General features: G+C 42.5%; 1 protein-coding gene across 4 annotated transcripts in view; it reads right to left on the bottom strand.

Moving 5' to 3' along the window:
• Positions 1 to 9209: 9209 nt before the first annotated feature.
• Positions 9210 to 24530, bottom strand: part of RFC5 (replication factor C subunit 5) — a 64407-nt gene continuing 49086 nt past the window's right edge. For all 4 annotated transcript variants that reach the window (XM_077292257.1, XM_077292272.1, XM_077292261.1 and 1 more), the window contains 2 exons: positions 19158 to 19212; positions 9210 to 9516 (listed from right to left, as the gene is read on the bottom strand). In XM_077292257.1, the coding sequence (XP_077148372.1) occupies positions 9420 to 9516; positions 19158 to 19212 (152 nt within the window). In that variant the 3' untranslated portion in view covers positions 9210 to 9419. The remainder of the gene's footprint in view (positions 9517 to 19157; positions 19213 to 24530) is intronic.

The following is a 24530-nucleotide window of genomic DNA, read 5'->3' on the forward strand; positions in this document are numbered from 1 at the left end:
ACTCATTAAGTCCATGCCTCAGAGGCTGCAAGCTGTTATAAAAGCCAGAGGTGGTGCAACAAAATACTAGTGATGTGTTGGAGTGTTTTTTTTGTTTTTCATGATTCCATAATTTTTCCCTCAATTGAGTGACTCCATAACTTTTACCCTATACTTGGTTAAAAATAGTAACCATTCCTGACTACCACATTTTTTGTTCTTGATTTCTTTTAGGCCTCTTTCTCACTTCCGCCTTTCTTTTTCCATCACAATGCGTCGTTTTGTGAAAAAAAACGGATCCAGCAAATGTTTCTGCTGGATCCGTTTTTTTCTCAGACTTGTATTAGCGACGGATTGTGACAGATGGCCTTCCGTTTCATCCATCGTGCACTGGATCCGTCGTAAAATTGCTGTCCGTCGGGCGGAGACAACGCATGGAGAAACGTTTTTTCTGTACGTCGGAAAATCGCTCAGCAACAGATCCTCCACTGTCCGTCCTTGGCTATAATGGAAGCCTATGGATGCAGGATCCGTCGCTGACTGTCAAAAGCAGGAATCCAGCGACTGATGCCGTCTGTTGAAACTGAGCATGCGCAGAAGAATTTCCCGTCAGGGAAATTCTCTCTTTTTACTATTGATGCTGCCTATGAAGCATCAATAGTAAAATTAGTCCACCGCAGCCTTCCCGGTGCTCGCAATGCTGCCGTTCCCAGTAATGCATTGCGAGACAATGACCTGTGATGACGTCGCGGTCTCACGAGACCGCGACGTCATCTGGTCATTTCCCAATGCATTACTGGGAACGGGAGATGCCGGCAGCATTGCGTGCATCGGGAAGGCTGCGGTGGATGCCGGAAGGTGAGAATATCAAGCTTTTTTTATTTTTAACATTATGTCTTTTTACTATTAATGCTGCATAGACAGCATCAATAGTAAAAAGTTGGTCACACTTGTCAAACACTACGTTTGATAAGTGTGACCAACCTGTCAATCAGTTTTTCAAGCGATGCTACAGATTGCTTGGAAAATGCTACGGATCCGTCAAAAAAACGGATCCTGTGCATCTGTTTTTTACAATCTGCACAGGATCCGTCTTTTCAACATTTTGACGGATTGTGACTGATTGTAAAACAACGGAAGTGTGAAAGAGGCCTTAATGTTTCTTAAAGCCAGAAAGTTGCCATTTGAAATGACTTTAGTTTTGTGCCATGTCTGTGATCTTTTTTTCTACAAAATTAAACAACTGAATGAACATCCTCCAAGGCCGGTGATTACATAATTTTTTGCCAGGGGTTGTGTACGAATTCTTTTCTGTGCCAGGAAAGTGGTCATAATGATGTCGAAGTTGAGACATTCCATTCCTGTCTCATTGATTTAATCTAGTTAATAAAATTATTAGCTTCTACAAAGTACTATATATGTCCAGGAAATGTCAAAACAAATGTGAGAGGGTCCAGTCACTCTGGTTTGAGCTTGAGACTACAGGTTCTGTTGAGGCATTCACCTAAATTAGCTCATGGGGTTTGTTATAGTTGGCATCTTGTGCTGGTTCTCTCGGGGTAGCAAGCAGAGGAGTGAATGAATGAGTGGGTGTTAATGTGTATACATAGGTGGTCTGCTTGCGTGGAAGTTTAGAAGTGTTTGGTCTGGAACTGCCACACTTGTGGTAGCTGTGAATCCTCCTTTATTCCTGCATTACTTTGATATGTTCCTCTGAATGGTGGCCTTCGTGTATTCTTCATGTATACAGGGGTTGGACAAAATAATGCAAACGCCTAACGTTTTGGCATCATAATCTTCGAACATGTGATAAACATGCAAACCGTGACATATGGTAATGTTTTGTAGTTGATTATTTGTTATGTGCATGTAAATTAACTGTTTTGCATAATTGTAAGAACATTGATGTGAACCTGATACCAATGGCAGACCTCTCGGATTTTCAAAGAGGCCAAATTGTTGGTGCTCGTATGGCAGGCGCTAGTGTAACAGAAAGTGCCCTAATGCTTGGTGTGTCAAGAGGTACCGTCTCCAAAGTAATGACTGCATTTGAAAGAGAAGGAAAAATGTCCGCAGCAAAGCACAGGTCCGGCCGAAAGTCAAAGTTGACTGAGAGAACCCATCGGACTCTAAAGCGAATTGTGAGAGAGGATCGCAAGACCACGGCACCGAAAATCACTGCTGAACTCAATGAACACCTACAGAACCCAGTTTCCACGAAAACTGTTAGTCAGGAGCTGCACAAATCTGGATTCCACGGAAGAGCTGCAATTAGAAAACCGCTGCTCTCCATGACAAATGTTTCCAAGCGTTGAGTGGTGTAGAAACCTCCAGAATTAGTCCCTCGAGCAGTGGAAACGTGATATTCTCAGACGAATCATCGTTTACCTTATTTCCAACCTTCGGCCGAGTGTACGTTTGGAGACAGCCGAAAGAAGCATTCCATCCTGACTGCCATCTCCCAACCGTAAAACATGGTGGAGGTTCTGTGATGATCTGGGGTGTTACTTCGTGGAGATCCGCCGGGCCAATGATATCCCTTTATGGAAGAATTAACAGCCGGGATTATTTAGGCATTTTGGGCAACCAAGTGCATCCAATGGTTCAAGCACTGTTCCCGGAGGGGAACACCATCTTTCAGGATGGTAATGCACCAATTCATACAGCTATAATCGTTAAAGCATAGCACGAGGAACATTCTAATGCCCCCACAATCCCCAGACCTCAACATTATTGAGCATTTATGGTAGATTTTAGAGATTCAAGTTAGACGTCGATTTCCGCCGCCATCGTCGCTTAAAGAACTGGAGGGTGTTTTAACTGCAGAATGGGCTAAAATTCCTTTGGAAACAATTCACACCTTGTATGAATCCATACCTCGGAGAATTGAGGCTGTAATCGCTGCAAAAGGTGGACCTACACCATATTAAACTAACTTTTGTTGACGTTTCCATTATTTTGTCCAACCCCTGTATTTATTCCATTTGTCTATATCTTGCTTTTAAGGTTGGCTCCCATTATCAAACTGTTCAAATGGCTTTATGCACCTTTTGTAGGTTGTTCATATTTCACTTTTTTTCTGTTACATTTATATTGTAAAAAAAATTAGTATATAGAAAGTTATATAAAAAAAATACAATTAAGTTAAGTTGGTACCACTTCTAATTTGTTCAAGATACCAGGTCGTTTGACCATTACTTTTGCTTTGTTTTAACATGTTCTGGTAGTAGTTATATAATTTTTTTAAATCCTCAAAAAAACTATTTAACTCTCCTTTCTTTTAAGAGATCATTCAGTTTAGGTACTACAAAAAAAAAAAAAAATGTTTTCGAGGAACAGCCTTTCATGAAGGGAGTGGGGTTAGACGCTATCCAACAATATTGATTTACGTGCATCTGCAGAGATATAAAGTAGTAATTTCTTTTCATGTTTAGTTCTATTTTCCATCACTTGTGGGAGAAATCCCAACAGGGCTCAATGTATTGTGTTCAGGAAGGTTTGTGCTAAGCGTATATTCATGAAGGAACATCAAGAGGTGCCTTGCATTTTGGACATGTACGACCTGTGGTATTAGGTAACCCCTATTTGGTGATTTATAAGCTCTGTGCTATTTTATATTCCATTTCCCAGTACATGGCTGATGGTAAGTATTTGATCACTATTTCTGGGGATTGAAGGAATTAATCTATCTGCAGGCTCTTTAGTCTAAGGCCTGGGTTACATGAACATACATGCTCACATGCTAGATCATAGAATGGTAGAGGTGGAAGGGACCTCCTGGGTCATCTGGTCCAACCCCCTGCTCAAAGCAGGATTAAAGGGACTCTGTCACCTGAATTTGGAGGGAACAATTTTCAGCCATAGGGGCGGGGTTTTCAGGTGTTTGATTCACCCTTTCCTTACCCGCTGGCTGCATGCTGGCTGCAATATTGGATTGAAGTTCATTCTCTGTCCTCCATAGTATGGAGGACAGAGAATGAACTTCAATCCAATATTGCAGCCAGCAGGTAAGGAAAGGGTGAATCAAACACCCAAAAACCCCGCCCCTACGGCTGAAAATTGTTCCCTCCAAATTCAGGTGACAGAGTCCCTTTAACTAAATCATCCCAGACACGTCTTTCCAGCCTCTCTTTGAAGACTTGCATTGAAGGAGAACTCGCTACCTCTTGTGAGAGCCTGTTCAACTCATTGATCACCCTGTCAAAAAGTTTTTTCTAATATCTAATCTGTCTCCTCCCATTCAGTTTCATCCCATTGCTTCTAGTCTTTCCTTATGCAAATGAGAATAAAGATGATCTTTCTACAATGTGACAGCCCTTGAGATATTTGTAGACCGCTATTAAGTCTCTGCGCAGTCTTCTTTTTTACAAGCTAAACATTCCCAAATCCTGTAACCGTTCCTCATAGGTCACGGTTTGAAGACCGGTCACCATTCTGGTCAATCTTCTCTGAACTTGCTCCAGTTTGTTGATTTCTTTTTTAAAATGTGGTGACCAAAACTGGACACATGATTCCAGATGAGGTCTGACCAAAGAGAAGTAGAGGGCAATAATGACTTCACGTGATCTAGACTGTATGCTTCTGTTAATACATCCAAGAATTGCATTTGCCTTTTTTCCTGCTGCATCACATTCAGTCTGTGATCTATTAGTATGCCCAAGTCTTTTTCACATGTGCCGTTGCTTAGCTAGCCCTATTCCTCCCATTCTGTATATGCTTTTTTCATTTTCATTGCCCGGATGTAGTACTTTGCATTTTTCCCTATTAAAAACCATTCTGTTTGTTGCTGCCCACTGCTCCAGTTTATTTATATATTTTTGAATCCTTTCTCTTCTTTAGGATTAGCTATCCCTCCTAGCTTTGTGTCATCAGCAAATTTAATCTGTTTACCCTCAATTCCTTCATCTAAATAATTTATAAAGATGTTGAACAATACAGGACCCAGGACAGAGCCCTATAGTGCCCCACTTGAGACATTCTTCCAACTGGATGTGCAGCCATTTACGACCACTCTTTGGGTCCGATCACTAAACCAGTTATGAATTCACGTAACAGTGGCTTGTCCATTCCATACTTAGTCATTTTTTCAATAAGGATTGTGTGAGATACTTTGTCAAATGCTTTGCTGAAGTCAAGATATACTATATCTACAGCATTTCCCTGATCCACCCAGTCAGTGATTCTGTCATAGAAGGAACTTAAGTTAGTCTGACATGACTTATTAGTTACAAACCCATGCTGACTCAGGTTAATCACTTTATTCTTATCCAAGTACTTGCATACATGTTGTTTAATAATTATTTGTTCAAAAATCTTTCCTGGTATAGAGATCAGATTCACCGGCCTATAGTTCCCTGGGTCCACCTTCTTCCCCTTTTTGAAGATACGACCAACACTTGATCTTCAGTCTTCTGGGACTTCTCCTGTTCTCCAAGAATTTGCAAAGATTATGGAGAGTGGTTCAAAAATTTCTTCTGCCTTCTCCTTCAGTACTCTGGGGTGAAATGCATCTGGACCTGGATACTTGAATTAATTTATGTTAGCTAAGTGTTTCCTCACTATCCTTCGGTTTATAGATATCCTGGATTCTTCTATTCCCTTAATAGGACAGTGACGATCAGTTGATGTAGCATTTCCTGAGAAAACATGCAAAATAGGAATTTAAAAGTTCGTCCTTCTCAACATCCTTTCTTAACATTTCATCATTTTCATCCTGTAAAAATCCTATAGCATCTTTGACTTTTTTTACTTTGACATAGCCCCAAAATCCTTTTTTATTGCTTTTGACGTCTCTTACAAGCCTTAATTCATTGTCGGCTTTAGATAATCTGATTTGTGCCCTGCAGATAGCATTATATTCTTTAGATATGCTTCCCTCTTTCCATTTGAACATTTTTTTTCCTTATTGTGTTTAAGTTTTGTGTTCATTAATCCTGGTTTCCTTAAATGCTTCCCCCTTTTCAGAATTGTTAAAGGGAACCTGTCACCTGAATTTGGCGGGACCAGTTTTGGGTCATATGGGCGGGGTTTTCGGGTGTTTGATTCACCCTTTCCTTACCCGCTGGCTGCATGCTGGCCGCAATATTGGATTGAAGTTCATTCTCTGTCCTCCGGAGTACACGCCAGCGCAAGGCAATATTGCCTTGCGCAGGCGTGTACTCCAGAGGACAGAGAATGAACTTCAATCCAATATTGCGGCCAGCATGCAGCCAGCGGGTAAGGAAAGGGTGAATCGAACACCCAAAAACCCCGCCCATATGACCCAAAACTGGTCCCGCCAAATTCAGGTGACAGGTTCCCTTTAATGATTGTGCTTTGAGAATCTAATTTTTCAAGATTTCCCATCCTTCCTGGACATTTTTGTCCTTAAGGATATACAGCCATTGGAACCCTCCAATTCTCTTTCGGAGTCCCTTAAAATCTGCTTTTCTGAAATCTAACCTTGAAGTCTGAGTCTTCACAGGTCTTCCTCTAGTTATCCAAAATTCTAAAATAGCATGGTCGCTACCTCCTAGGGTCCCAGCCACTCTTATCTCATAAAACAGGGAGGAAATGGTTGAGAAGGATTAGATCCAAGGTAGCAGATCCCCTTGTTTTCTCACCTACCTTTTGGAAGATAAAGTTGTCAGCAAGAGAGGCTAAGAATTTGCTTGACCTGTTAGTTTTGCCTGAGAGATTCCCAACTATCTGGATAGTTGAAATCTCCCATGTCATATTTTGTGGAGAACTTGGCCATTTGATGCATACAGAGTTCATCCATATCTTCAGCTTGCACAGGCGGCCTGTAGTAAATGCCTACAATGGTGCCGTTTCTGTTTTTCTCTCCTTGTATTCTTACCCAAAGTTTCCACATAACTCCCCGTCTCTGAAGCTTCAATCTCTGCAGACATACACTTAAAATATTTTGGCAAACATTGGCTGGCAAATGTTCCTTCATAAACAGATGTAGTGATAAGATGTCTGAATAGTACAATCCTTATGGGAAAAATAGATATATTAAGAGGGGTGCAATTCTTGAATTTGGGAAACAATAGGGGGATTGGATTAGAAACTGCGCAGTAGTTTCTGAGGAACCGGTGAATGATGTGATTTTTAATTTAAAGGTACTTTAATGAATATGTGAATGTTACAGGAAAGATATATATCTTGGTACCGTGTTAGCCAGTAGATAGAAAAATGTTTAGAATTGAGTCCTCAGTGGTTGATACCTTTTAATGGCTAACTGAAAAGATGGTAAATTGCAAGCTTTCGAGACTACTCAGGTCTCTTCATCAGGCACAGACTAAAGCAAATTCTGAAGAATCACATATTTATACACAACACAGAACTGTCATTATGGGAGAGTGATAAGTGATAAACAGTTGTGTCCATAAATATTGAAAAGTTCCGAGATTAGGAGTGAATGTTTTGTTGTTCTCTGATTGGGGTCTGGTTCTGTTATGATGACCCCACATGGTCTGAAGTGCAAATTCCTTAATTGATGTAAAAAGACATAAATCCATGCGACACATTCATTCCTGCACTAAGTGTGTCAAAGGTTGTCAAATTTATACTCCCAAATTCTCCTGTCTCTCAGATTTGAAGTTACCTTTCAATACAAGTAATTTCAGGTCCATGTTTGGCCACAGGTAGATCCATTCTTTTTTCTCATACTGTATGGCGTTGAGAATTTATCCTTCTCAGTTTTTGCCTAGTCTCCCCAACATACAGACCCCCAGTTGGACATTTAGTACAAATAATTAAGTACACCACATTAGATGTGATGCAGCTGAAGGTACCTGGTATCTTGTAGTCCTGATGTGAATTGGGGATCTTTATCTTGTCCGTAGTCATTATAAATGGACAGGTTTTACATTTTTTCCGGTTGCAAGGAAAGGTACCTGCAGCTGTTGGAGAGGACAGGGAGCTTCTGACAATGATTCTTCTTAGATTTGGTGGCTGCCTAAAACACAGTAGTGGGGGGTCTGGAAAAATGGATTGTAAGCGGGCATCTTTATGTAGTAAAGGCTGTAATTTCCGTGCAGCTCCCCTTAGAACCTCCAGATTTGGATTGTAGGTAACTACTAGAGGTACCCGGTTATTTTCTTCTTTAGCTTTGTAATGTAGCAGGTGATTCCTTGATATTCTGGTGGCTCTTGTAATCTGGTTTTCAATTGTTCTTGGATGGTAGCCCTGATTCAAAAAGGTCTTTCTGAGGCGACCAAGGTGTTCATCCCTATCCATTGGGTTGGAACATATAGGATTGTATCTGATGGCTTGGCTGTCATTAATCTCAACAAAGTACAGCTGGACGTGCTTTCCAGAGGACTCTCATTTTGTCCTACTCAAGCAGTGGATAAAACTGAACTCAGCAGTGATATGGAACATTTTTTTCAGGAGACTGCTCCTGACGGAATATTTCAATGATACAGAAGATTCAGAACCCACCAGGACTGAAGGAAAAGGGATCCTAACAACAAAGAAGAGATAAGACTGGACACCTCCACGTGGACGCAACCCTCATTTGGATAAATATATAGACTCCTTCAGACATAAAATATCACTTTGGGGTAGATACAATGTTTTGTTTGAATATTATTTGTGTATGATGTGGAGGCCAAAAAAAAGCAATTGTTTTGTTTTTTTCTCTACTGCAGTTTACTGATCGGATTAATTTCTTTCATATTTTGACAAATGTGTATTTTCTTTAAAAAAAAATCTTAATAGGGGAAAACTGGAGGGGGTGATTTGAAATTAATATTTTTTAAAACATCTATATTTAATTTTTACTGTATCATTCCCCCTAGGGGACTTGAAGCTGTGATTGTTCAGTCGCTTGTGCTATACATAGAAGTGCAATAGTGAAAATCACCGTTTCCTATAAACGCCAGCAACTGGCTGGTATTCACACAAGTACCATGATGATAGGAACAGGGGTCTTTAGGTCTGTCATGGCAACCTATCGACGTCTGGAGCGTGCCGATGGGCACTTGGAATGACGCGCTCCCTAATGGGGTGTTAAAACTCCGTTGTCAAGAGAGCTCATGGCTTGCCGAGACAAAAGCAGGCTTGGGGAGCGAGCCCACATCAAAGGCAAGGAGCCAGCGTATGACAACTTGTACATAATTTCAGTAAAGAGTTGCAGCAATGAAAAAGTGTTAAAGAATTCTCACAACAAAAACTCCATAGCCCAGCCACAAGGTTTGTTACTTCAGAATACAGACACACAGTCTAAAAACACAAAGCACAAGAAATATTCAGGATGTTTATTTCTGCAGTAAACCTGTTAGGTTGTCTCATATTCATTCTCCCAGGGACCATCCGGTATAAATGTAACCAAAAATGCAATCATCCCATGTCTGCTCCAAAAATAGAACTCCTCATGCATGTTCTTGCTAAACAGTTTTTGTTCTGTCCTTGAGTAACCTTGACCGCACGTCTATCAAGCTGCACATCCCACGCTAAGATTCCGCAACAATCATATCGCGAGTGACCTGGAATGCAGCTATTAGGGAGCTAAGCTGAATCTTCTCACTAGTCCCAGATGCCAATCTGTACCTGAAAAAAAAAAAAAAAAAAAAAAAAACTTAGGACTCACACGAACAGCTAGAGCAAAAAAAAAAAAAAAAATACAGTAAACCAACATTTTGTTTAGTTCAATTTTTGAATTAGCATTAGCTTATTGAGGTGTAATTGACAGTTCTCTAAAGGGAATGTTCACTCGAAATGTGTGTAAAAAATATCAACCTGAAAAAAGCAATCAATGTATTAAAATAGAGTTGATAGTAGCACGGAAGTAGTACATTTTCCTAAGTGCTTCATCATTTCTCAAGTACATCCACCAACTTCAACATATCCTGAAGAATCCAATGAAGTTAATGAAGTCCAACAAGCACCCAAAAATCTGTGTGTTGTGGTTTTTGTTACAAAAAGAAGCCACTATGAACTATGGCTATAACAATAATAGACTGAAGCCATGTTCGCTACTGCAATAAATGCATAAACACTACTCGGCTGCCTAAAGGGGTCTCAAATATAGCCGTTACCAGGAGATATATCATGGCCAAATGCGTAGTCACCCTTGAAATTGTTCTACCAGAAAATTATTGCAATTAGATACACGTTTGCTTTTTGTGGTGTTTTATTACATGCAAAGGAAATGGGTGGGGAGGCAAATGGGACATAATTTCACACAAAACCACAATAAGGGGTCAGACAAAATTGTTGGCACCCTCAACTTAATATTTGGTTGCACACCCTTAGGCAGGGCCGGCTCCAGGTTTTTGTGGGCCCTGGGCAAGAGTCTCAGTGGGCCCACATACCACGATTCATGATGCACAGACACAGCGGAGAAATAAAGATATACTACACAGGGCCTAGCCTTCCCCCTCATCCTTCATATGGGCAGATATGCACACACACACACACACACACACTACGCAGACATGCACACACACACACACATACGCAGACATACGCACACATACAATATGCAGACATGCACACACAATATGCAGACATGCACACACAATATGCAGACATGCACACACAATATGCAGACATGCACATGCATACAATACGCAGACATGCGCACACACAATATGCAGACATGCGCACACACAATACGCAGACATGCACACATACACAATATGCAGACATGCACACACATATGGTACGCAGACATGCACACACATATGGTACGCAGACATGCACACACATACAATACGCAGATATGCGCACACAATACGCAGACATGCACACATCTACAGTACGCAGACACGCACACGCATACAATACGCAGACACACACATCCACAGTACGCAGACATGCGCACACATACAATACACAGACATACACACATACAATATGCAGTCATGCAGACACACAATACGCAGACATGCGCACACAATACGCAGACATGCACACACACACAATACGCAGACATGCACACACACTGTACGCATACATGCACACACATACAATACGCAGATATGCGCACACAATACGCAGACACGCACACGCATACAATATGCAGTCATGCACACGCATGCAGTATGCAGACATGCACACGCATACAATACGCAGACACACATCCACAGTACGCAGACATACACACATACAATATGCAGGCACACACAATACGCAGACAGGCACACACAATACGCAGACATGCACACACAATACGCAGACATGCACACACAATACGCAGACATGCACACACAATACGCAGACATGCACACACAATACGCAGACATGCACACACAATACGCAGACATGCACACACAATACGCAGACATGCACACACAATACGCAGACATGCACACACAATACGCAGACATGCACACACAATACGCAGACATGCACACACAATACGCAGACATGCACACATACAACACGCAGACATGCACACATATACAACACGCAGACATGCACACATACAATGCGAAGACATGCACACACATACAATAAAATACACAGACGTGCACGCATACAATACACAGATATTTACATACATATATTTGAAGACAAATTCACAAAAATACATAAATATATACAGTCATACACACCGATATACACAGATATGCACATCATACATGCATACACAGACATACAGACAAGCCTCACTCACCTCCCCCAGGCTTGTCGCCCATCAGGCTCCTCTGGCATGTGGCTATGGAGGGCGCGCTGCTTGATGGCTGTCACTTAAACAAACATGGCCGCGCACAGTGCACTCTGCAGCTGTGTCTGCTACTAATGATGCGGTCAGGCCGACACTGTGCCTTTAACTTTGCTTGTGTGTCGGCCCGGCTGCGTCATTACTAGCAGACATCGCTGCACAGTGCACTGTGCGTGGCCATGTTTGTTTAAGTGACGGCTGAGCTCAAGTAGTGCCGAAGCTGCTGGGGGAGCCGCCCGGGCCCCCTGGCGTCCCGGCCACGAGTGGGCCCCCCATTTGTTCAGGGCCCCAGCACTTGCCCGGGTACGCCGGGTGCTGACGCCGGCCCTGCCCTTAGGAATAAATAACTGCAATTGATCGCTTCCCACGTCTTAGATCCAGACGTGCGTGTGTTAGATATATATTACATATACACACGGCAAAAAAACAATAAAGGAAACACTAAAATACCACATCTTAGATATCACTGAATGGAATACTCCAATTGCAAATCTTCACTCATTGCATAGTGGAATGTTTTGGGAATATTAAAACATAAAAGTGATCAATGTAAATAAAAACAACAAAATATTCCTTTGAGGTCTGGATTTGGAATGATACTCAAAATCAAAGCGAAAAATCTAATTACAGGCTGATCCAACTTCAGTGGAAATGCCTCAAGACAAGGAAATGATGCTCAGTATTGCGTGTGTGGCCTCCACGTGCCTGTAGGACCTCCCTACAACTCCTGGGCATGGACCTGATGAGGCGGTGGATGTGCTCCTGAGTGATCTCCTCCCAAACCTGAATTAAAGCATCAGTCAATTTTTGGACAGTCTGTGGTGCAACACGGCATTGGTGGATGGAACGATACAGGATGTCCCAGATGTGCTCAATTGAATTTAGTTCTGGGGATCGGGCAGGCCAGTCCATGGCATCAATGCCTTCATCATGCAGGAACTGCTGACACTTCCAGCCACGAGGCCTAGCATTGTCATGCATCAAAAATAAAGCAAAAACAAAAAAATCAAACCTACACATATTTGGTATCGCCGCGTTCAGAATCGCCCAATCAATAAAAATAAAGGATTAACCTGATCGCTGAATGGCCTAGCGAGAAAAAAAATTCGAAACGCCAGAATTACGGGTTTTTTTGTCACCGCGACATTGCATTAAAACGTAATAACAGGCGATCAAAAGAACGTATCTGCACCAAAATGGTATCATTAAAAACGCCAGCTCGGCACGCAAAAAATAAGCCTTCACCTGACCCCAGATCACGAAAAATGGAGACGCTACAAGTATTGGAAAATTGCGTTTAAAAAAAATTGCGCAAAGTTTGGAATTTTTTTTACCAGTTAGATAAAACGTAACCTAGACATGTTTGGTGTCTATGAACTCGTGTTTTAGCATGTAGTGAACCTAGCAAAAAAAGCCAAACAAAGAACAAGTGTGGGATTTGACGGAAAAATAAAAAAGTTATGGCTCTGGGAAGGAGGGGAGCGAAAAACGAGAACGCAAAAATGGAAAAAGGCAAGGTCGTGAAGAGGTTAAAATCACACAGGTATGTCACACAAAATACTTCATAAGTAACATTTCCCACATGTCTTCTTTACATCAACACAATTCTGGAACCAACGTTTTTTTTGTTAGGAAGTTAAGGGTTAAAAGTTGACCAGCGATTTTTCATTTTTACACCCCTAACTCCAACACACCCCTAACCCTAAACCCAACCCTAACCACACCCCTATCCCTGACACACCCCTAACCCTGACAACCCTAATCCCAACCCTAAACGTTATCCAAACCCTAACCCCAACTTTAGCCCCAACCCTAACAGGAAAATGGAAAAAAAACACATTTTTATTATTTTTCCCAAACTAAGGGGGTGATAAAGGGGGTTTGATTTACTATTTATAGAGGGTTTTTATGTTTGGTAGCTTTTCCACACTAAATGACGCTTTTTATTGCAAAAAATAGTTTTTGCATCACATTTTTAGAGCTGTAATTTTTCCATATTTAGGCCCACAGAATCATGTGAGGTCTTGCTTTTTGCGGGACGAGTTGATGTTTTTATTCGTACCATTTTCGGGCACATGACATTTTTGGATCGCTTTTTATTCCGATTTTTGTGATGCAGAATGAACAAAAACCATCAATTCATGAATTTCTTTTGGTGGGGGGGTGTTTATACTGTTCCACGTGTGGTAAAATTGATAAAGCAGTTTTATTCTTCGGGTCAGTACGATAACTGCGATACCTCATTTATATTTTTTGTTTTGGCGCTTTTATACAATAAAAACTTTTATATAAAAAAGATTTATTTTTGCATCGCTTTATTCTGAAAGCTATAACTTTTTTATTTATCTGGTGATGGAGCTGTATGGGGGCTTGTCTTTTGCGGGACAAGATGACATTTTCAGCAGTACCACGGTTATTTACATCCGTCTTTTTGATCGCGTGTTATTCCACTTTTTGTTCGGCGGTATGATGATAACCCCTTTAGTGAACACCATTTAAAAAAAGGCAAAAAAACCCCAATGTTTTAACTAGTGGGACAGTTTTATAGGTCGGTTCGTTACGGACGCAGTGATACTAAATATGTGTACTTATTTAGATTTTTTATTATTCAAATATTCATTTAATGATAAAAAAATCAATATTCTATTTTGAAAAATATTTTTACAGTTATTTAAAAAAAGTTTTTTTAATTTTATTCTTACTTTTACACTGTGTCCTGCTATGGGACACTCATTTTGTGCAGGGTGATCGCAGATCTGCATGCTATAGAAGCTGTCAGCTCTGCAGCTTCTTTTCCACTGACCTGAGAGACTTCCTGGTCATCACTGCACATGAGAGGAGGTCTGGAGACCCGGATGTCATCATGACGACATCGGGTCTCCATGGCAGCGATCGGGACCCTGCGGCATGTTTGATAGCAGTGTTTCAGGGGTTAAAGTGTCAGTAGCGGTCCGTGACCGCTCCTGGCACTTAGTGCCGGGTGTCAGCTCCCCCCGGGAGCACGACTGATTGCATTGGATGTACTATTCCGTCCAGTGCCAGAAAGGGGCCAGAGGTGAGAGCAATGATAAAATGCAAAAAGTGACCAAAACAACGATAGCCAAATAGGATGAGAACAGATAAATTGTCTTGTCACTCCCTGCAGAATCACTCCTTTATAGGAGTTGCCTTGCTAATTGCCTATCATTTCTACCTGTTGTCTGTTCTATTTGCACAATTGCAAGAGAAATTGATTCACAATTGATGTTGCTTCATAACTGGACAGGTTGATTTCACAGAAGTGTGATGGACTTGGAGTTACATGGTGTTTAACCCCTTAACGACCGCCGATACGCCTTTTAACGGCGGCTGCTAAGGGTACTTAAACCACAGCGCCGTTAATTAACGGCGCTGTGGAAAAAGTGAATAGCGCCCCCCAGAGTCGGATTTTCTCTGGGGTCTCGGTTGCCGAGGGTAACCGAGACCCCAGAGAACATGATTCGGGGGGTTTTTACCGACCCCCGAGTTGCGATCGCCAGTAATTAACAGTTTACCGGCGGTCGCAACAACAAAAAAAAAAACGCGATTTGCCATTTAATTTCTCTGTCCTCCGATGTGATCGCACATCGGAGGACAGAGAAATAGGGTCCCCGATGGCCCCCCAATACTCACCTATCTCCCCCGGTGCTCCTCGTGGCTCCCGATATGCGCCACCATCTTTTTCCGGGGAAAAAATGGCGGGCGCATGCGCAGTGCGCCTGCCGCCCGGAAGATCTTTGGGGTCTCGGCTGCCGGGGGTAGCCGAGACCCCAAAGAACATGATCGGGGTCGGTTTTTACCGACCTTTGTTTTGCGATCGCCGGTAATTAACTGTTTACCGGCGACCGCAAAAAAAAAAAAAATAAAAAAAAAAAGCAGCGATCTGTAATTCTCTGTCCTCTGATGTGATCGCACATCAGAGGACAGAGAAATAGGGGGTTTCGGGGACCCTATCATACTTACCGGTGTCCCTGGGTCCTCCTGCGTCTCCTGCCGGCCGGCTTCTTCCTCGGGAAAGAAAATGGCGGGCGCATGCGCAGCGCGCCCGCCATCTGCTGCCATCTGCCGGCCGGCAGGAGAGACGAGTTGGGGCTAAAATTAGGGTTAGGGTTGGGGCTAAATTTAGGGTTAGGGTTGGGGCTAAATTTAGGGTTAGGGCTAGGGTTAGGCTACTTTCACACTAGCGGTTTTTGGCTTCCGTCGCAATGCGCCGTTTTGGAGAAAAAAACGCGTCCTGCAAAAGTGCTTGCAGGATGCGTTTTTTCTCCATTGACTTGCATTAGCGACACATTGCGACAGATTGCCACACGTTGCATCCGTCGTGCGACGGATGCGTCGTGCTTTGGCGGACCGTCGGCACAAAAAACTCTACATGTAACGCTTTTTTGTGCGACGTGTCCGCCATTTCCGACCGCGCATGCGTGGCCAAAACGCCGCCCCCCCGCACCTCACAATGGGGCAGCGGATGCGTTGAAAAACAGCATCCGCTGCACCCGTTGTGCGGTGCTTACAACGCTAGCCTCGGTACGTCGGCCCGACACACTGCGACGGGCAGAGTACGACGCTAGTGTGAAAGTAGCCTTAGGCTTCTTTCACACTTGCGTCGGTACGGGGCGGTCGCAATGCGTCGGCCCGACGTACCGACGCACGTTGTGAAAATTGTGCACAACGTGGGCAGCGGATGCAGTTTTTCAACGCATCCGCTGCCCAGTCTATGTCCTGGGGAGGAGGGGGCAGAGTTACGGCCACGCATGCGCAGAAATGGCGGACGCGACGTACAAAAAAAAAGGTTACATTGAACTTTTTTTTGACGACGGTCCGCCAAAACACAACGGATCCAGTGCACGATGGACGCGACATGTGGCCATCCGTCGGCAATACAAGTCTATGGGCAAAAAAGGCATCCTGTGGGCACATTTGCTGCATCCGTTTTTTGTCCAAAACAACGGATTGCGACGGATGCCACAAGACGCAAGTGTGAAAGTAGCCTTAGGGCTAGGGTTGGGGCTAAAGTTAGGGCTAGGGTTAAATTTAGGGTTAGGGTTGGGGCTAAATTTAGGGTTAGGACTAGGGCTAAAATTAGGGTTAGGGTTGTCTACGTCTACAGTGAAGAGGTGACTCCGGGATGCTCCCTTCAGGGCAGAGTGTCAAAGAAAAAGCCATATCTGAGACTGGCTAATAAAAGGAAAAGATTATTATGGGCAAAAGAACACAGACATTGGACAGAGGAAGATTGGAAAAAAGTATTATGGACAGACGAATCCAAGTTTGGTGTTTGGATCACACAGAAGAACATTTGTAAGACGCAGAACAACTGAAAAGATGCTGGAAGAGCATCTGACGCCATCTGTCAAGTATGGTGGAGGTAATGTGATGGTCTGGGGTTGTTTTGGTGCTGGCAAAAGTGGGAGATTTGTCCAAGGTAAAAGGGATATTGAATAAGGAAGGCTATCACACCATTTTGCAACGCCATGCCATACCCTGTGGACAGCACTTGATTGGAGCCAATTTCATCCTACAACAGGACAACGACCCAAAGCACACCTCCAAATTATGCAAGAACTATTTAGGGAAGAAGCAGGCAGCTGGTATTCTATCTGTAATAGAGTGGCCAGCGCAGTCACCAGATCTCAACCCCATTGAGCTGTTGTGGGAGCAGCTTGACCGTATGGTACGCAAAAAGTGCCCGTCAAGCAAAACCAACGTGTGGGAGGGGCTTCTGGAAGCATGGGGTGAAATTTCTCCAGATTACCTCAGCAAATTAACTGCTAGAATGCCAAAGGTCTGCAATGCTGTAATTGCTTCAAAGGTAACATTCTTTGATGAAAGCAAAGTTTGAAGGAGAAAATTATTATTTCAAATAAAAATCTTTTTTTTTTTTTAACCTTGTCAATGTGTGGACTAGATTTTCAATTCATTTGACAACTCATTTGATTAATAAAAGTATGAGTTTTCATGGAAAACACAAAATTAAGTGACCCTAAACTTTTGAACGGTAGTGTATACGCACAATGCTCAAAAAAAATAAAGGGAACACTTAACCCCTTAGTGACCGAGCCAATTTTTACAATTCTGACCAGTGTCACTTTAAGAGGTTATAACTCTGGAACGCTTTATCGGATCCCGCTGATTCTGAGATTGTTTTTTTTGTGACATATTGTACTTCAAGTTAGTGGTAACAGTTCTTCGATATTACTTGCGATTATTTATGAAAAAAAGGGAAATATGGCGAAAAATTTTAAAATTTTGCAACTTTCAAACTTTGTATTTTTATGCCCTTAAATCAGAGAGATATGTCACACAAAATAGTTAATAAATAACATTTCCCACATGTCTACTTTACATCAGCACAATTTTGGAAACAAAATTTTTTTTTGTTAGGGAGTTATAAGGGTTAAAAGTTGACCAGCAATTTCTCATTTTTACAACACCATCTTTTTTTTAGGGACCACATCACCTTTGAAGTCATTTTGAGGGGTCTATATGATAGAAAATAACCAAGTGTGACACCATTCTAAAAACTGCACCCCTCAAGCTGCTCAAAACCACATTCAAGAAGTTTATTAACCCTTTACGTGCTTCACAGGAACTGAAACAATGTGGAAGAAAAAAATGAACATTTAACTTTTTTTTGCAAACATTTTACTTCAGAACCATTTTTTTTAATTTTCACAAGTGTAAAAACAGAAAAGTTTTTTTGCTTTGGCCGCGCGTGCGCAGAAGCGGCGCTCTGCTGGCCGCGGCTTCAGGAAAATGGCCGCGGGCATCCGCGCGTGCGCAGATGGCTATCGCGGCGGCCATTTTCGTGAAGCAGAGTTCGCATCTCGGCTTCACGAAAATGGCCGCCGCGATAGCCATCTGCGCACGCGCGGATGCCCGCGGCCATTTTCCTGAAGCCGCGGCCAGCAGAGCGCCGCTTCTGCGCACGCGCGGCCAAAGCAAGATGGCCGCGCCCACCGACCACCAATGAAATAACGGACATCGCTGCTATTTTCACACCCCTGTGCAGGATTCGGGACCTTGGACATGCGCACACCACTACGCCACCAACGTAATGATGAGCCTGATCTGGGGGAGAAACAGCGCTGTGACCACGCCCATCCGACCTGACCAACTTGAGTGACAGGACAAAATGGACACTTCACAAAGGTATTTCGGCAGCCTAACGGGGGTGTAAAGGCACCAAAAAGGCAGTAATGTAAAGCCCAGCTCTGCCCCTATTTCACACTATTTTTATCTAATCTTTAAAAAACGGGGTGATAGGTTCCCTTTAAGGTTAGCTTCATTGGAAAAAACTGCTTTTCGTTCAAAAATAAGGAAATTACTAAGTGACCCTAAACCTTTGAACGGTAGTGTATATACATAGACGTGTACAAAAAAAAAAAAATTAGATATAGAGAGAGTCACAGTGGTACATATGTGGGTATACACATATACGCAATTATTCTCCGTAACAATTCACCTGAAATGTGTAGTCATCTCTAAAAAGGTGCACGGTACTTACTCTATATCAGCCATCTTTGTTAACAAATGCATTCGAACAGATGGAGGAAAATCCACTGGGAAAAATAGAAAAAAAAAATAAAAGTAAGAAAGGGTCATTTTAGCTTGCTTACTTGGTAGGATGTTTTCTAAGAATTACTAGCTTAGTCCAATGCTCTCCACCCATCTTGTCAGCTTCCAGTTGCAAGATACTACGTACACATCCTGCAGTCATACTCCTTTTCCCTCCTTTTTGCCAAGAACAGATTCTCACATCCGTGACACGGTCTGAGAATGGACCTCACAAGATGTATGAATATGCCCAAATAAGCTGTTTCTACCTTACCAAATACACAAGGACAGAAATAAGTAAAACTGCAGAATCTAAGTTTATATCATGGAGACAGTTAAATAATTGCAATTTTTAAATCAAGACTTTTTGTAATATTGCTTCATTTCAGAGGCAGTGTAGCAACATATGATTATACAGTGCAGTACAACAGTTAATGCACTTTACATTGCAGACATTATACAGTAGTAGAAGGATGGCTTGATGTGCACATAAGACTAGTTCACCAGATAAGAGCTTTGTGTTTGGCGCCCCCTGGTGGACAGCTAATGATTTCTTACACCATTCAGGTAGATAATTAACTTCATACAGTTGCTGTGGGAACCATTCTGAGATAGGGGAAAATCACCAGAGAAACCAGTCACAAACAGATGGCATTTGACTGAGGACTGAGTCCCCACTGCTTATTTCCCCCCTTTCAGCACAGCACAACAAGGATATCAGGTATGCACTTTGCACCAGCTGGACCCAGGAGAAACACACAGACGTCATGCTTTGACTCATGGGAGAGAAAAACAACTCACCTTGGCAAAGCCAATATCAAAGAAGTTCTATTGTAGTGATAATCTTGAAAATACAACACATACGCACTAGCCCCAGAAGTAGTATACCCAGGGGGCGATACCGTAACAAAGAAAAAATGAAAACATCTGAAACCAATAAGCTCCAAGACTGTCAACTAACTATATGTATGAAATAACGGAAGAAAACAGAATTGTGTACAGCTCTCTATATTCACTTTTATGGGGGTATGAAAACAGAAGGACAGCGGGCCAAGGGGCCCCGGTTCTTTCTCAGCACAAGTGCAGGTCAAGGAGACCTCCGCCTTCCTGACATTTATGCCATTGTCTTGCAGGTCAAGGAGACCTCCGCCTTCCTGTCATTTATGCCATTGTCTTACACTACTGGATGTATCACTATCTATGTTACTGAGAAGCATAAGGATTTTGAGGACAACCACCCTGGAAGAACATGGCAAGTGATTCAGAGTCTTAGATTCACAAACATTCACATCACACTACAGAGGAAGTATTTTTTTTTTATCCATGTGTAGCAAAACAGAAAAAAATATACATCCTGCAGCTTTAGGACCTCGTGCCTGTCCTAAATTAAGTGGGGTTTTTTTTTATCAGCATGAAACAGATGAAGTATTAATTGTTGGTCGAAAAGTGCTCCTCAAAACTGAAAATACTGAACAGGAACCCACACAGGTTCTCAGGTACAATATATGCAGTACAGGTCAAAAGTTTGGATACACCTGTTAATACCAAAAATTTTCCTTGTTATTGAAATGAGCACATTGTATATTTAAACTGAAGGTAGCAAAACAAGAAAAGTTACAAATATGGAAACAGGAAGAGAAGAAACAAACCACAACATGTGTTACACCTTAGATTCCTCACTGTACCCTCCATTTACTCTGACAGCTTTACACCCCTTTGGCATTATCTCAAGCAGTTTCATTAGGTAGTCACCTGGAATGGCTTCCCCAACAACCTTTAAGGAGTTCCCACAGGTGCTGAGCACTTTTGGCTATTTTGTCTTCACTGATAGTCCAGCTCATCCCAAACCTTCTCAATTAGGTTTAGGTTAGGTGATTGCAGAGGCCATATCATCTAACTTATCACTCCATCCCTCTCCTTCTTGGCCACAGTCTGTGCAGGTGTTTTAGGTCGTTGTCCTGTTGCAACACAAATGATGGTCCTACCAAGTGCAGGATGTCACTGCAGAATGCTATGGCAGACATGCTGGTAAGCGTGCTTTAAATCAGACAACATATTTCTACTTATGCAAGATCAGTCCTTGTGTTGTTCAAATCAAACAAGTCTCTTCTTGATTGTGGTCTCCAGTAGTAACTTCTTTGCAGCAATTTCACCATAAAAACCTACTCCGCGCAGTCTGTACTGGACAGTTGATGTCGTCATGTGTGTGACTTGATGTCTGTGCATCACTTATGAGATCTGTTATCTAACGTGCTGTATTTTGCGTCTTCTGAGGCTGTTAACTTTGATTAAGCAATTCTAGGTCTTCCTTTCCTGGGGAAGGCCTCATGACAGCCAGCTTCATTCTATCGATTAATGGTTTTCATGACTGCACTCCAAGATACCTTGAGGCTTCTAGCAATTTGCAGTATTTACTGACCTTCACATCTTAAAGTAATGGACTGTCATCTCTCTTTACTCAGTTGTGTGGTTCTTGCCATATTCTGATTTAGAACAGATACAGAATAGTGCTCAGCACTGTATGGAACGGTGTAAGAGAACCGACTCTGCAAAACACCTGAAGGTCACAAACACTTTCTAAAGACCTGTGATTCCACTATTAAGGTATGATGAGGCTTACCTGTTCATTGAAAGCTATTCAAGTTGACTTCCTGATGAAACTGCTTGAGATAATGCCAAGAGGTTGTAAAGCTTTCAAAGTAAAAAGGCAGGTATTTTGAGGAATCTTGTTTCCATGTGTGTTCCTTAATGTTTTTGCCTACTTCAGTGTGAATCTACTGTACAACGTGCACATTTCAGTAAGAAAAAAAAAAAGCACCATTGGCATGATCCGGTGTGCAAAACCTTTTCACTGGTACTGTATGAAATATCATTGAAGCTGAACTACAGTAGACCAATGATTCGTAACTTCGGTCACCAGGAACCTGCACACCGTTTTGAGTTTACAGGAAAAGTGCCACTAGATCTAAAATGGTTAGGTTTTTGCTCTTATTCCTAATACTCCCTTGAGTAATTTTTTCTTTTCTTTTTTAAATCAGTTATACGGTTTCAGAGACGTGTGGCTTTTTACCTAGCGTGCTCAATATACTAATTTTTATGGTATTTTTCAAAAGGGTGTTACTCAGAGGACACACATAGGTCTGCACAAGAGCTGTACACACAAGAGGGTAGGATATAATTAATTTTCACTATACATTATTATTATATTATTATTACCGTATTATTAATACATTGGTGGTAAATATATACCGTATTTTTCGGAATATAAGACGCACTTTTTCCCCAAAAAAATTGTGAGGAAAATGGGGGGTGCGTCTTATATTCGGAACGCAGGCTTACCGACATTGTGGCGGCGACAGAGGTGCGGGGATGATGTGACATGGTGAGCTGTATGGCGTGAGCAGGTCCCATCCATATTTGAGGTGAATCCGCGGCCCGGTATTGATGGAGAGCAGCAGCGCTGGTGAGTTACGGTATTTTCCGGTGGCGGCAGCCATCTTGCTGAGGCCGCGCGTGCGCAGATTCACTACTCTGCGTCCCAGGGCTTCAGGAAAATGGCCGCGGTAGGCCGCGCGTGCGCAGATGTTTGTTGCTGCCTTTACTCTCCGATCGTTTTTTATCTTGTTTCTTTTCTACATATTATGTATATATTTATAGAAATAATGTCAATATGACCTGATCGCCCCATTTTTCGTGTGATTTTTTCCGTTGTCCGCCTCCGTACTGTCTCCTGTTGCCTGTCGGGTGGTATGCGTCTTGGCGCTGGCCGCTGCTCCCGACGGGTGCATGGGGATCGCTGATTGGCAGTTGGGAGTCCGGGAAACGGCACTTACACTTACGATCTGACGCGTCATGCCATTCGCCGGTCTCTTTCCATGTGACCGGATTAAGGTGATATTTAATGTTGACGCTCACCCCCTTAAGACCACGCCCCCTTGAGGAAGCGAGGTTCTGTCTCGCGAAACGCGCGTCGGGGAGAGCGATCACTCGCAGAGCTGACATCTTAATAATATGGGTAATTAACCTTTTTACTGCTTTACTTGTTATGTGCGGTTCCTTAGCAAATGTTAGGTGTGACGCCTAATTATTACAAGATTAGCGCTGCTACTAAGTCAGCGCGACTTGGACCATTGTATCTAAATATGTGTCTGGCAGCTAGTAATTATTTGGACCCGTTTTTGCACTCCGTCAGTTCTCTGTTAGTGATCGCGCTTGCGCTATCACCTAAGTTGGATCAATTTGTTTTCATACTGACATATTGTCTTTAGTACTATTATTATAATGAATATTTGTTAACATTATATGTAATAAAATATATATTTTTATACGCAAAAAAACTCTTGAGTTCTCCTTATTGCTTATGATTATTTCTGAGTTTAGTATATCTATGTGAATTTATATTGCTGGTTCCTTTATATCTCCTTCACTACTGCTGTGGCGTCACCTCAAATGTGGAAGGGACCCTGGCCGCTGCCACCTGAGGAAGTGACCGCACGTCTGCCACCGCCACAGCAACCTCCCCATGGACACCAGGCCATGGCGTCGCCCACCTAAGCAGGATGGGACCCTGCTCAGGTGCACGCCGTTCCGCCCACCGCACCTCAGCATCACCTCACCTCTGCCACCACCATGCCTCCTGTGACCCTGCTCTGCCACTGCCTGCCCTCAGGTAAGAGATCTTAAATTCGGACAATAAGACGGACCCCCATCTTATAAAAAATCTTTTTTTCTGCATTTTTCACTCCAAATTTGGGGTGCGTCTTATAATACGGTGCGTCTTATAGTCCGATAAATACGGCATCTATAATCCATCTATAATCTATCTACACTGCTCAAAAAAAATAATAAAAGGGAACACTAAAATCCCACATCCTAGATATCACTGAAATAAATATTTCAGTTGTAAATCTTTATTCATTACATAGTGGAATGTGTTGAAAACAATAAGGCTAAGTGCACAAGTTACAGAATTGCCGCGGAAATTTCCGCGGCAATTCCTCAACTCCTGCCGCGGGTATATCGCATGCGGAATTGGCATGCGTATTCCTGAAAAACACTAACTAGCGTTTTTCAAGCGATCTGTAGCATCGATTGGAAAACTGATTGACAGGTTGGTCACACTTGTCAAACAGTGTTTTACAAGTGTGACCAACTTTTTACCATTGATGCTGCCTATGCAAAAGATCTAATGTTAAAAATGATTAAAAAAAAATGAAAATATGGTTATTCTCACATTCCGACGGGCCCCGATCTCCTTAGCAGTGCATGTGGCGGCTCCCGTTCCCAGGGATGCTTTGTGAGGACCTGGGATGACGTCACGGTC

This window comes from Ranitomeya variabilis, chromosome 1 (genome assembly GCF_051348905.1).
Source record: "Ranitomeya variabilis isolate aRanVar5 chromosome 1, aRanVar5.hap1, whole genome shotgun sequence".
Classification (NCBI taxonomy): domain Eukaryota; kingdom Metazoa; phylum Chordata; class Amphibia; order Anura; family Dendrobatidae; genus Ranitomeya; species Ranitomeya variabilis.